This window comes from Antechinus flavipes, chromosome 3 (genome assembly GCF_016432865.1).
Source record: "Antechinus flavipes isolate AdamAnt ecotype Samford, QLD, Australia chromosome 3, AdamAnt_v2, whole genome shotgun sequence".
Classification (NCBI taxonomy): Eukaryota; Metazoa; Chordata; class Mammalia; order Dasyuromorphia; family Dasyuridae; genus Antechinus; species Antechinus flavipes.
Genome location: NC_067400.1, coordinates 520,719,905 through 520,734,779, shown reverse-complemented (window position 1 = coordinate 520,734,779; position 14,875 = coordinate 520,719,905). Strand labels below are relative to the sequence as shown.

Genomic DNA, 14,875 nt, shown 5'->3' with positions numbered 1-14,875 from the left:
AGTTGTAAAAGGCTGTCTCCATCAGGATCATTTTATGTCTTATCTTACTCATCCTGCCCAGCTTTCCTCTCACTGCCTCCAGAGTTGCTAGCAGAAAGGAAGAAACACATTGGCCTAAAAATTAGGAGACTTAAGAGTCTAGACCTAGTTGTTCATCCCTTGCCCCATCTTAACTTTCTGTATAGCCTAATTCCATTTCCAGCCAGATCTGATCAGATGTAAATATAGATTCCTTGGGCCTCAGTATCTACCTCTATAAAGTGAAAAAAAAATGTTCTTGAGGTAGGGTAGATGGTAGAAGCATTATCCCCATTTTATGGAGGTGAGTCATAGTTTAGTGTCAAAATCAGGACAAAACCCTAGGATATTTTGATAGATATAGTGTTCCTTCTAGCACATCAAGTGTTCTTAATCGTGTTTGTGTCAAAGCCCTCTTTGATAGAATGGTGAAATCTGTGGACCTTTTCTCAGAAGAATGCTTTAAAATGCATTAAAAATACATAAAATTACAAAGGAAACCAATTATATAGAAATATAGTTATCGATATAAAAAACCAGGTTCACAAATTCAAGGGTAAAAACCCTTACAATGTCATGTTTCCCATCATTGGATGAAATGGTCTCTCCACAACTGCCCTCTCTCCCTAAGTTTAGTCACAAGTTGGCATATTGGGCAGGGAACTTTGCTATATATCTGACTACATTATCATTCCCTGGGCTATCCCAGACCCAAAACAAGTCAGCTGAATTCTTATTCAGCCATACAAGATCTCATTCTGGCAAATGTCTAGTGCTATGTCCCAGAAACTAAAGTGAGCCCCAGTCCTTTGCATCTGAGGTAGATTATACGCTCCCATTCTCAGGTAGCTATTTCTGCATCTGAAATAGCTACAGAGAATAGGAGCATATTATCTACCAAGCTCACAGTGTAATACCTGAAAGGAATGTTTCAACATCAAAAGCTAGGAGGAACACGGAACAGAAAAGATCCTTAGAGTTAGAAGGAACCATGGTGATAATTTAACCCCTAGCTTAAACTCTGGGGCCCTGAATTGTAGTGGTTGTGAATTATGATTTATTATCAGTAAATGTTTGATTTGTATAGTTTTAATATACCTTTATGCCTAGGGTCATGTAAAAATTTCTTAGGCAAAAAGGGGTGGCAAATGAAAAAAAGTTTAAGCAGCCTTGGTCTAACCCAACCCTCGTTTTGCCAAGGGGAAATCTGAGGCCTAATCCTTAAGATACACAGATAGGGAGCTGTAAAAAGTCTCTACATCACAGCTTTACTGTATCAACATATGTTGCTTGATGAAGAGGGATTTAAAAGGAAATTGGGAAATAAGGCCTACCTCGATGAAGGGAGGAGGCTCAAGGCATCCTTTTGATTTAGCCAAGATATTCAGGTCTTTTTGCAGTTATCTGAGTAACCACAAGGGGGTAGCAAGAACATGGAAACAGATTTAGAGGAGACCTATAATTATCTGGCAAAAAGCCTGAGTTTGGGTAAGCTTGTCCTTCCAAGACTTTTCCCACTTATCTCACAGGGTCTTTGGGAGACAGGTTTAAGATAAACCTTAAAGCACTGAAAAAAAAATGGGAACTATTATTCATAGGGAAATTTAAATTTGGGGGGAAGAGTTACGCAGGCCTTTTAAACTTCATCCCTTGATTCCCCATTTCCATGACAACTAATTTACATCCCTCTATAATATCTGTCTTGCTTCCCTATAACATTTTTTGGAAACCATTTTTTTTCAACTAATTCTTTCCTTTGCTCCCAACCTCTCATCTTTTTCACCTTTATGCAAGATTGCCTCTAAAATCCCTTCTGCCTGAGATTCTGTGCCTGTGTTCAAGGACATACAGCAAGTTAGGCTTGACAACTGAAGGCAAGAATGAGCTGGAACTACACCCTTGCTTAGGACTTTGTCCACTCCCAGTTATAGGTGTCCTTTAAAAACAAAGTCCTACATGTATACATATATTGTATTTAATATATACTTTAACATATTTAACATGTATTGGTCAACCTGCCATCTGGGGGAGAGGATGGGGGAAGGAAAGGAAAAATTGGAACAAAAGATTTGGCAATTGTCAATGCTGAAAAATTACCCATACATATAACTTGTAAATAAAAAGCTATTAAAAAAAAATAACAACACAGTCTTAGTGAGAAGACGAGAATGCAACTTGGTAAATGTCCAAACATGGACTTAAAACCACAAGTGTGACCTCATATAAGGAGGGATGCTAGAGATCAAATAGGCCAAAGCAGTCACCTTAAAGTAGAAGAAACAAGCCCCAAAAGAAGTGACAGTCATACTGTGCAGTAGGTGGCAAGGCCAAAGTCTGGCTTCTGACTCCAAATCCAGTGCTGTAGTATGGAAAGGCCTCTCTGCCACCAAAAAATCTGCCCCTCCCAACGAACCACATATATGAAAATCTCAAGCTCAAAATTAGCCCTTCATCTTTGGGTTTAATCATGGTCCCCTACCAACTTCTCTTCAGCAGTTTCTTTAATAGATTCTTATAGCTCACAATATGAAGTTCAGACCTCACTCTAAGTATTCAAGGCCTTCTACAATCTGACTTTAACACATCTTTCCAATTTGAATGCATTGTATAAAAAGTGACTAAAGCACCAATGAAATAGAATGAGCCATAGTTGAAATTTTCACATGTCAAAGCCTTTTTTCTTGCCATCTTCTCTAGCCGGAATGGCCTTCTCTTCAAGTCAGTATAAGTAGTTACTGTGCGAGGTGCTAAAGATGCAAAAACAGAAACAAAACCACTCTGCCCTCAAAGAGATTACATTCTATTGAGGGACAACAGCATGAACATAAAAAACAAAATGCAATATGTATACAAAGTAATTTCCCAAAGAAATGTACTAACAAGTTAGGGAATCAGAATAGACTTTCTGTAAAAGGTAGTATTTCAATGAACTTTGAAGGAAGCTAAAGATTGTGTGAAGGAAAAGAGAAGAGGAAGTGCATATCTAGTTTGGGGAAGGGAGGCAGGAAACATGCAAAGACATGGTAGTGGGAGATGGAATTTCATGTACATGGAATAGAAAACTGACCAATTTGGCCAAGCCCTACAAAGTGTTGAGGTAAATGTGTAATGGGCTAAAAAGGCAGATTTAAGCCAAGTGGTAAAGAATTTTCAAAGGGACTTTGCTAGAGACAAGAGGGAGCCACCATATGTCCTGAGTAGGGTAGTGGCGTGAGCAAACATGTGCTGTAGGCATATCAGTTTGTTAGCTTTATAGAGGAGCAATTGGAAGAGAAAAATCAGAGGCAGGAAATCCAATTAGGAGGCCGTTGTGGTAATCCTGGAAATAGTCTGTGAGGCCATAAATGAAGGTATTACCATGTGAGTAATAAGGATATAAAATAAATTTTGGAGATAGAATCACTTCCCGTTGGAATTTTTTCTCTTAGTACCCAGCTTAAATCATAGAATCTTAAAATGTGAGAACTAAAAAGGATCTTAAAATATAAAGTGTCATAAGGCCCTAGAACATAAAATAAGATGTCAGAACTGGGGAAAAAAAATAAATCCTCTGAATATCCCCTAATTCAATTCTCTAATTTTAAAGAGGAAGAAACAGGCTCAAAGAAGACCCGATTCAGATAGGAGAGACAACTTCCCCAGTGGAGGAGCTGCCTCCTCCACTGTCATCCTTGATGCCCCTTGAAGTTGATTCAAAGGCTATGAGGCTTCAATCAAGGCAAATCCAACCAAGGACAGAAGGATTTCGAGTAATAGCCAAGCAATGGATTGTGTATCCATCATCTGAGAACTAGCCTCATTGTAGAGAAGCTCATCGCCGGATGATCAATTGCTTCAGAATGACTTCACAACTCCTATAACTATACCATGGCATAAAAGGACTGATTTGTTGTGAGTAGAGGGATTATCCACAAGGATGAAGTTATACACTCTTGTAATATTAAAATATAAGACTACATACTTCTAAATGTAGTCGCAACCCATTTCCATTGATGATGCACACACACACAGGCGCCCACGTGCACGCACTGCACGCACACACACATACACAGTTACTCTCTGGGATTCAGGTAGCCAGTTGCTGGCCCCCTAACAGGGCTCCCTTTCAAGGGTTCCGTGAAAGGATGGTTTATGTAGTTCTTGGCTCTGCTTCCCTCTGAGCCTGTTTGGGTCTTCAGAATCTACCTCTAGTGGACTCCATACCCCCACAATCAGTGATTGTGAGGGGAGAATTATCAGGTGCCCTCAAACCACCAACCACAGGTAGGTACCTGTGTAGAGCTAGGCAGTTTCAGTGAGTGTCTTGAGCTGGAAGGGAAAGACTGGTAGTGGACAAATAGCCTCTGACACTAATTCAAAGGGATCTTAAGCAAGTCCCTCTCTCTGTTTCCTTATGTATAAATTAAGGGCATTGAATCAAATAATCTATAGACCTCTTTCTAGTTCTAAAATTATGTTTCAAAGTCCTTTCTACTCCAATATTGTGTAATTTAATGTTTGGTTTAGCCCCTGACACTCAGTATTTTTTAAATTCTAGTCCAATTCCAATATTGTATTCTAAGGCATAAGAACCTGATATTCAGTGTCCCTTATTCCTAAGGGCCTTTCCAGCTCTAAAACATGTCTGTGTATGTGTTATCCCTCCAGAGAAACTTGTAATTCCTCAAAATCAAGGAATGTACTGGATACGGGAGCCTTATCCAGTAAAGACTCAATAAGTGCCTGCCAACTGACCGAAATGCCTTTGGGTCCGTGGAAGAAAGGCATTGTTTATGTCCAAAATATTAGTAAAATGTTTATCCTAAGCCAAAGGCCTAGGGAATAGTAGGGTAGAAAAAAAGGCAAAAATTGTCAGTAAGTTTTCCTTCTGGAAGAATACTTCTGCTCAGAGGGATGAACCTCTGAGATTACTAATTGGAATCAGGAGTCTGCAAATCAGCCCCATCTCAAAAGAGAGCTTTTTTCTGCCTTGAACCTTGTTTGGCATTTAAGATCTGTTATAGTTCAGTGATAAGGTGGAGGTAACTAAGTTGATTCTTTGTGGTCTCTATGGTACAAGCTGTTGTCTCCAGGGCTTGCTGATGTTTCTGAATCTTTCTACTGTGATCTTTTAGGAGTTAATGAGCTCAGTATCAAAAAAAAAATTTAAAAAATGAGTGAAGCAAGCTCACATGATCTCGGCCTCCATTCATAGAGGCAGAGCCCCAAGAGAGAGTCCCATCTAACTTTCTATCTTTGTCAGTTCTCACCTGAAGTACTGTGTCCTGTTCTGAGACCACATTTCAGAAAGGACCACAGGGAACTTGAGTAGATCCAGAGGAAAGCAACAAGAATTTTGAGTGTGCCCAAAGCCATGATGTGGAAGGTTCATTGGAAAGAATTGGGAATGTTTTGTTTGGAGAACAAAAGACAAGGGGGACAGGGCACCTCCCAGCATTTGTAGGGTTAACAAGTGAGAAGGATGAGGCAAGTTCTGCTGGGCCCTCTTATGTTCTAGGAGCAGTGGGTGGAAGTTGTAGAACTGGATTTTATCTCCTTCTTGAGGTAGTAGGTTTTCCCCGTTAGTGTAGCTGGAAGAGCACACTTATCAGGGATGTTCTAGTATGAATTCCTGTTCAGGAGAGATGTGATTCTGAGCTCCCTCCCATGTCACCCACAAAAGGGCGAGTCTGCCTTTGTTCCAGGCCTCTGGCTTCAGGCAGCATCTGGGCAGGACCAGCCAGAAGCCAGAAACTCACCCCGAAGGTGGCTGTGGTCACATCTGTGCATCTCTACCAAGAGATCTAAAAGGACATTTCCCTGCCTCAGCATGGAAGCCTCCTCCCCTCTCTTCACTCCAGCCCCCTGAGCTCCTACTAAATCAAGCTTAGTTGTAGCCACAGATTTGGGCCCTGGACTAAGCCTGAGGGTCTATTGATCCCAGCAATGGCCACTGAACCCTCAATGGTTTCCCTTTCCTATTCCCTCTTTTTTCCCACCATGCTCCCCGGTCTCAGCCCCAAAATGGAGCTCCAAGTGTAGATTCTAAGGGAAAGGGAGTGGAAGGTCATTGTGGTCTTTGCTTCTCACTCCATCGGCCAGAAGCCGTGGCTAACCTTCCTTCTTCCAATGGGATCCTGCACCACTGCCCTCCCCCCGCCACACACACTGCCCACGGCCCAGGTCTTGGCTTCTGACTCCCAGGAGGAGGCCTCTGTTCTGGGACTAGTCGTCAGGCTGGGAGCTGCACCGTCTGCGGAACTCCTGCCCGTACTCGTGGATCCACTTATTGGCCACTAGGAGAGAGCAGGAGGAGGAACATCTCAGTCCCATTCGGTTCATGGAGTGAGAGGATTTAGAACTTGACTCTCCTTAGAGGTCATCTAGGCCCATGCATTTTACAAAGGATTCGGACTGTGCAGTCCCTGCCCAAACATCCCCCTCCCTTCCCAGCCAAGGGCTTACTTACCCCACTTGTCTCCCACCAGGACTGGACAGCCAGCATGTAGTGTGTCTCCATCACCTTTACCACTCCTGTGAAGGTTCCACCAAAACAGGGCTGCGTTCTGTAAAGAAAGGGGCTCAGCCCCAGGGCAGGATGGCCCCCGCTCATACCTCCCCTGCTCCCACACACATGCACGCCACAACCAGCCCCGCTTCCGGACATAAAATGAACAAGTACAAATCCCACGGCACAAACAAAAACACCGAACCAGAAACGCCCCCTGCTGAGAGCAAGGACTGACTATGGACTCTTTAAAAAAAATCTCTAGCATAGCACAGTGTCTTGTACATAGTAGGTACTTAATAGACGTTTATTGACTGACTCCAGCCCTTAGTAAATGGTTTGTATACACTAGGTGCTTAATAAATGTATTAAAATGTTTAACAGGATAATTTTAAAACTAGAAGAGACCCTAAGAATCATTTAGTCACACTCCAAATGTAGATGAGGAACCTGAGGCCCCAAAATGTGACACATCCAAAGTCACACAGGTAGAACTAAGTGACACACTAATATTAGAACTCAAGTCCTCTAATTCCAAGTTTCATGCTTTTCCCACAAAACTACACAGAATTGAATCAAACTGAGTTGAAATGAATTAAATCAATTAAAAGTAGAACTGAAATGAGGCCCCAAGAGACACCGTGGGGTCACAAACAGTTCTGAGCTGGAAGTCAGGAGAACTTCAGGACAAACTCTAATAACTGACTATGTGATCTTGAGCAAGTCTTTGCCCTCTCTGGGCTTCCTGTGATCCCCAAAATAACAAATTACAGTCACACGTGGTGATTTATCAGCTTAGATAAGCATTCTCCCATTTGAGCTTCACTAACAGCTCTTGAGAGAAGCAGGGAAGGGGTCATTTTAAACTTTATAGAGAAGGAATTTGTGATTCAGAGAAATGAAGGGTCTTGAGGCTACAGGGGAGAGATACAGGGGTCCCTCTGGGCCCCTCTGGTCCGAGTGCCTCAGATACTGAAGTGAAAGCCCAGAAAACAGGGGCCGCCCCAGAGCTACACAGCTAGGATTGCAGACCCTTTCTATTCTAAAATAAGATAATTTTTCAATTTTATGGTAAGAATTGAGGGAGGATTTTGCTGATACAAAAGTGAAGCAGCTGGTTCTAACTTGTAATTCCTCCCTCTCGAGTCATGAAACAAACACACATAGAGTGAGAGTAAGGCCTGGGGCCTAGGCCTCCAGTCCTCATGGGCCAGCCAACTAGACCATACCTACCTTCACAACTGGGACACTGAAGTTAGCATAGATGAAGGCTGTAGACCCTCCAGCTTCTACCGAGCTCAGCTGGAAGGCAAAGGGAGAGAAGAGAAGAGACAAGGTCACCTAGCCGGCTTCTCCAGGCCTTGTGTTTCAACCCTCCCAGGCTCCTCCACTTCCGCACCCTGGAGAGGGTGGCAGGGCTGCCTGGGACCAGTCAGCTCTCTGCCTGATGGAGGGAGGCCAGTCTTACCCAAGGCACGGAGCCATGCCAGACACCGGCAGGAGTCCAGTGTCAGGGGAATATTAAGGATCTGTAACTTGGATGTGGAAACATTCTCCTCCAGTGCACACTGCAACTGACTGGTGCTTTATAGTCTTAGAAAATGGCCTGAAGCTCAAGTAGGGTGGAGATTTACCCATGTTTCCACGTGGTCAAGGATCAAGGGCAGATTTTAATCCAGGTCTTCCTAACCCCAAGCCTTTATTGGCCATGCTAGTAGGCTGAGTACCTCTCAGTTCCCTCCTCTTTATCCCCCAACTCCCTTTTTCTCCCTTCCCTTCTCTCTTCTCATCTCTGCCTCCTTAAATATGTGTCTTTCCTCCTTCTTTATTTCTATCTTTCATCTTTCTATTTTTCCTCTCGCTCTCTTTCTTTTCCTTTCCATTTCTGTCCGCCCCCATCTCGATCTTTTTTTCTCTCTCTCCCTTTGTTTCTTTCTCTCTCTCCGTTTCTTTCTTTTCCTTCCTTCCTTTCTTCCTCCTTTTTCTTTTTTTATCTTCCTATTTTTCCTCTCTCTCTCTCTCTCTTTCTCTCTTTCTCTCTCTCTTTTCCTTTCCATTTTTGTCTGCCCCCATCTCCATCTTTTTTTCTCCCTCTCCCTTTGTTTCTCTCTCTCTCGCTCTCTCTCCGTTTCTTTCTTTCTTTTCCTTCCTTCCTCTTTCTTTCTTTCTTTCTTTTTTCTTCCTTCCTTCCTTCCTTCCTTCTTCTTTCTTTCTTTTCCTTCCTTCCTTCCTTCTTCTTTCTTTCTTCATTCCCTCCTTCCTTTTTTCTTTCTTTCTTTCTCTCTCTCTTTCTCTCTTTCTTTCTCTCTCTCTCTCTCTCTCTCTCTCTCTCTCTCTCCCTCCCTCCCTCCCTCCCTCTCTCTCTCTCTCTTTCTCTCTCTCTCTCTCTCTCTCTCTCTCTCTCTCTCTCTCTCTCTCTCTCTCTCTCCCTCCCTCTCTCTCTTTCCACACACACACACACAAACACACTTATTTGTTTCTAAAATATGTTTCCTGGATGTGAAAGGAAGAGATTTGCAGATAATGTCCAATCATGCTCAGATAATGTCAAATCGTGGTCAACTATTTGGCTCAAACATTTCACCAGGCACTGCTTTCAGATGTTTCTTTCCCAGTTAGGTGGCCCAGCAGGTACAGCTCTGGGCCTCAAATCAAGGAGACCTAAACTCAAATTTGATCTTCAGACACTTACTAGCTGTGTGACTCTGAGGGGCAAGTCACTGTAATTGCTGTTTACCTCAGTTATTTTTTTCAAACAAAATGGGGATAAAAATAGCATTTATCTTCTAGAGTTGTTGTGAGGATCAAATAAATGTTTGTTGCCTTCCTTTCCTCCTCAGGAATCATTGCTGGTTCTAATTCCTGGAGAATTGATAGGAAGTGATCCCTAAACAATGTCTATATTTGGAAGCACTAGGTCTTTTCCTATGTGATGGAAAATTAGACTGGGTATTAGATATATAGTTGGAAGGAAATGGAGGAATGAGTGGATAAATAAATAAATGAACAGGTGAGTACACAAATTCCATTGTTCTGCTTCGTGTAAAACTTTCACATTCCCATCTCACTCTTTTCTCCATTATAGAGCACGTAAGTCATAGGATAATTGTGGAGCAAGTCTTAATATAATAATATTAAAATAATAAGCTTTAAGAGGGAAGTGATTTGTCTATAGTCATCTGACTAGTTGGTGTCAGAACTAGGACTTGCTTCAATGTCTCCTTAGTGTCTGTTATTATTTCCACCACATCATTTTCCACCACTCTTGCTTAATGACTTACAAAGTGCCTTTCTCACAGAGATCCTGGGAAAGAAAGAAACAGTGCCTGCCAGAATTATTAGCCCTATTTTATAGAACTGAAGCTCACAACAGAGTTAGAAAGCACCTGAAGTCATTATTCAGAAAATCAGAAATTCCTCCCCAATTTGGCCCAATTTATTCTACTCTCTTCTGTGGGTTTCTTTCCCCAATTTTTGAATTTGTCTTAAAAAGCTGATTTTAGCAAGATTTTCATGTTATTTGCCAAGGGTGTGAAAATTACTAGTCATGGCTCTTTCTGAATGGAAATGAATATGATGAGTATCTGGACACCATCCAATGCTTTACTCAAATATCATAATCAACAAACATTCTGTTAAAAGAAGATTCTGATCTTAAGACACTCACATAGATCATGAAGGTTGCAACCCGGTTCCCGGAGTTCATTCGGTACAGAGGGCTACTTGGCGACTGCAATGAAAATATTAAATTCAGCAGAAAATAATGTAGGCAATGATAATTCATCAGACCTATGGAAAGATGAAAATGTAAAGTACAGGGCCAACCCTTAGGCCATAGTGTCCCTCTCATCTTAAAGAGTTCTTAGCTAATCTTTTCCCAGGAAGTTCTCTTAGCAAATGCTCAGGAAGAAAAACCTTTTAAACTGTGAGTTATGATTCCAAGATTTGACAACAGTAAAAGGTATCAAATATTCCATCAAGATAATTTAGTTCTTTATGCAAAAATAAATAAGCCCATGCATCTCATTAATATGCTAATTTTTCATCTTTGATAAATGGTAAAATTATATGCAAAGAATTGTTTTAAAATTTCTTTATGACTTATTATCAGTAAATATTTTATTTCTATACCGATTTGATATACTTATATATCCAGGGTTGTGTAAAAATTTCTCAAATTAAAAAGGGAACACACGAAGAAAAAGTTTAAGAAGCCCTGATCTAAAAGACCATTGGATTTTAAATCAAGAGAACCAGACTGGATAGAATCTTGGCTCTGCCATTGTTACCTGTATGACCCTAAATGAGACTGGATAATTTCTTGTTGAGGATGTTTGTGTGTGTGTGTGGGGGATTTCTTTGCAGATTAACCTAGATAGCCTCTGAGGTCCCTTCTGCCCCTGGAAATTCTAAGATTCTATGTTTCTATGCCTTGTGTTCTACACCACCCTGTGCCACTGACCCACTTCTCTATGGATCTCCATTTTCTCCTCTCTGAGATAAGAGAGCTAGATTAAGTGATGTCTCTCAGGCCTCTTTCTAGTTTCTTTTTTTCTTCTATGGTTCTTTCCAGCTCTGACTTTCTATGGTTCTAATTATTATCTTAAGATTTCAATATCTCCTGTAGCTTGAGGCATTTCAGGAAATCACCCCTCTCCCCTCTGTTCCCACCAAAGAGTATGAGTCCATTGCACCCTGCTACTTACTGTTGCATGGTCAAAGTGAGGTTCATAATGTCCTCCAATTCCATAATTCACCACCTGGAGGTGCTCAGCATAGGGAGGCTGGACATTGAGGCCGGTGAGGGCTGCAATGCGGCGGTCCAGGGACACCAAAATCGGGTCCACAGTGTCCTTCAGCCAGGCACTGAAACACGCAGTACATTGACCCATCAGGAATCCTTCCTTCTTCGTGCGCCAGGCCCTTTTATGCAGTGAGCTCCCTGCACGTAGGAATACCCTACTACCCAAGGAGACTTCAGTCTGAGTTGATAATCGTTTTTTTGCTTTTTCCCCATCATCACTTCCCTAATTCTTGGGTAATCCTCCCTCGTGCCTGGACTGCTCTTCTTCCTCACCTTTGCCTTGCCGAATTCCTTGTTTCCTTCCTGGTCGCCTCTCCTCCCACATAAGAACTAATACTTGCCCCTCCAAGGTTACTCTGCACGTTCTACCTAAATTGGTCTACTCGTTCAGTGCCCTACTAATAAAACTGCCAAAAAATTATTTTTTAGAGCCTAGAAAAAATAGTAACAAAATTCATCTGGAAGAACAAAAGGGCAAGAATGTCAATTAATGAAAAAAAATACAAAGAATGATGGTCTAGCTGTCCTAGACCTAAAACTCTATTTTATAAAACTGGAGTCATCAAAACCATTTGGCTAAGAAATAGAGTGGTGGATCAGTGGAATAGGTTAAATACATAGGACACAATAATCAATGACTATAGTCATTTAATATTTGATAAATCCCCAAACTCCAGCTTCTGGGATAAGAACTCACTATTTCACAAAAATTGCTGGGAAAACTGGAAAATAATATGCAGAAATTCAGCATAGACTTACATCTCATACTCCATATCCAAAGTCAAAATGGGTATATGATTTAGACATAAAGGCTGATACCACAAGCAAATTAGGAGAGCAAAGGATAGTTTACCTATCAGATCTTTGGAGAGGAGAGGAATTTATGACCAAAGAACTGAGAACATTATAAAATGCAAAATGGACAATTCTGATTACATCAAACTAAAAATGTTTTGCATAAACAAAACCAACACAAACAAGATTAAAAGGGCTGTACCAAGCTATGAAAAAAATTTTATAGCCAGTGTTTCTGATAAAGGCCTCATTTCTAAAATATATAGAGAACTGTGTCAAATGTATAAGAATACAGGTCATTCCCCAATTGATAAATGGTCAAAGAATATGAACAATTTTCTAATGACAAAATTAAAGCCATCTACAGTCATATGAAAAAAATGCTCCAAATTACTATTGATTAGAAAAAAGCTAATTAAAATAATTCTGAGGTTATCACCTCACATCTCTCAGATTGGCTAAGATAACAGGAAAAGATAATGATAAATGTTGGAGGGGATGTGGTAAAACTGAGACACTGATGCATTGTTGGTGGAGTTGTGAAATGACCCAACCATTCTAGAGAGCAATTTGGAACTATGCCCAAAGGGCTATAAAACTGTTCATTCCCTTTGATACATCAGTATTTCTACTGGATCTGTATCCTAAAGCAATCATAAAGGAGGAAAAAGGACCCACATGTGCTTAATTGTTTGCAGCAGCTCTTTTTGAGGTAGCAAAGAATTGGAAAATGAGTGGATGCCCATCAGTTGGGGAATGGCTAGATAAGTTAAAGTATATGAAAGTAATGGAATATTATTGTTCTATAAAAATGATGAACGAGCTGATTTTAGAAAGGTCTGGGAAGATTTCCACGTACTGATGCTGAGCAAAACAAGCAGCACCAGCACTAAACACAATAACAGTAAGAATGTGAGATGATCAACTAGGAAAGACTTGGTTCTTCTCAGTGATTCATTGATCCAAAACAATCCCAATAAACTCTGGATAGAAAATTCTATCTGCCTCCAGGGAGAGGACTATGGAGATCGAATGGAAATCAATACATGCTTTCTTCACTTTTTTCTGTTTTTTTTTTTCTTCCTCTGAAGGTTGTTCCCTTTCCTTCTGATTTTTTTTCTCCGAACATGATTCATGAATAAATGTGTATTTTAAAAGTTAAAAAGGTATAACCAGAAAAAAACAATTAATTAAAAAAAGATTATCTTCACCAACCTTCTGTGTGTTCTATACATATTTATACATGCTATATTTTTGTTCATATCCTACATACAGATATGTAATCTGCTTCATTAAAATGTAAATCTCTTGAGAATAACCACTACTTCATATATTTTTCTAACAGTGACCAGCACATAGTAGATACCTTAAGATATACTGATCAGGGAAGATGTTGCTTGCAGGGGAAAGGGCACTGAGCTGGGAAATCAGGAGGCCTGAGTCCTATCTTTTCTCATTCTATTTGTGTGACTTTAGCCACGTCATCATTCTCTCTCTAATCTTCAGTTTTCTCTTCTGTAAAGTGAAGGAAATGGAGCAGATGGATGATCTCTATGGTCCTTCCTGCCACTGGCATTTTTTTTACTGTTGCAAAATTCAGTGTTCTAAAGCTGTGTTCTAGCTCCGCATTCGTTCTCTTTACCGGCACAGTGAGGGCAGTGTGGCAGAGTCATACCTATGAATTTTGGCATCTGGGCAGACTCAGTTGGAAGAGGTCTAAGATATGAACAACCTTTGCTTGTTGAGGTAGAGGAAGACAGAGGTCATGAGATGGGAAAAAGAACTTTGCAGAATTTAAAAGCCAGGGTGTTTAAGGTGGGAGGAAATGATATGGAGAAATAGAGTGTGAGCCAGGTACTGAATAGGGAATCAAGAAGAGGGATGTGGATGTCTCTAGATGACAGCAACAAGGATGTGAATTGGATAGAGTGAATTTTAAAACAGATGTTTTTTATCTTTTTGTAGCTCAAGTACCCCTGTGGCACTCTGGAGAATTAGCCTGTGAACCTCTTCTCAGAATCATATTTTTGTTGCTTTCATTCATAACTAATGCTAATACTAATTTTGATTAAGAGGTTAATGAAAAAAATGATATTTTCCCCCTAAAAGTACTTAGACCACCTAAAATCTGTCCTTTGCCATTGGTGGAGAATCCCTGATTTAAAGGTATAGACGTGTGTAAAGATCAAATAAAATGATGGATTTTAAGATGAAGAAACAATCTTTTTTTAAAATTAGTTATTGGTGAGATAATTGGGGTTAAGCAATTTGCCCAGAGTCATACAGCTAGTAAATATCTGAGAACTCAGATCTCCTGACTCCAGGGCCAATTCTCTATTCACTGTATCACTTAGCTGCCCAAGAAACAGTCTTAAGCAGGGAAAATGACTGTCCCAAGAATTCTTGGGAAGGATGAGAAGGATAAGGATATCATGGCAGCCCTACCCCTCCACCTCCATAAGTTTTTCAACTTGCCCAGAGAAGGGTTTTTGAGATTCTTGCCAGAATGTCTATAAAGCCATCAAGAGAATGAATCAAGAGATGGAACAAAACCTCAAAAAAGTAAATTACAAATGAATGACTTGGCCTGTTGTGGGGCCGAACAGGCTTGCTTGAAAAGACTAGATATTTTCCTTTCCCCTTTGCTCATACAACTACTTTTGAGAATATAAAATCAATTAAAAGACTAGTTGAAATAATCAACAACTTCAGCAAAGTTGCAGGATGTAAAATAAATCCTCACAAATCATCAGTATTCCATGTACTACCCA

At 40.7% G+C, this 14,875-nt stretch overlaps 1 protein-coding gene across 1 annotated transcript in view; it reads right to left on the bottom strand.

Annotated features, from left to right (window-relative positions):
- Positions 1–1,977: 1,977 nt before the first annotated feature.
- P4HA3 (prolyl 4-hydroxylase subunit alpha 3) overlaps positions 1,978–14,875 on the bottom strand; it is a 51,698-nt gene continuing 38,800 nt past the window's right edge. The window contains exons 9-13 of the mRNA XM_051987124.1: positions 11,212–11,371; positions 10,173–10,235; positions 7,739–7,807; positions 6,467–6,563; positions 1,978–6,293 (exon numbers count right to left, since the gene is read on the bottom strand). Coding sequence (XP_051843084.1) covers positions 6,223–6,293; positions 6,467–6,563; positions 7,739–7,807; positions 10,173–10,235; positions 11,212–11,371 — 460 coding nt within the window. The 3' untranslated portion in view covers positions 1,978–6,222. The remainder of the gene's footprint in view (positions 6,294–6,466; positions 6,564–7,738; positions 7,808–10,172; positions 10,236–11,211; positions 11,372–14,875) is intronic.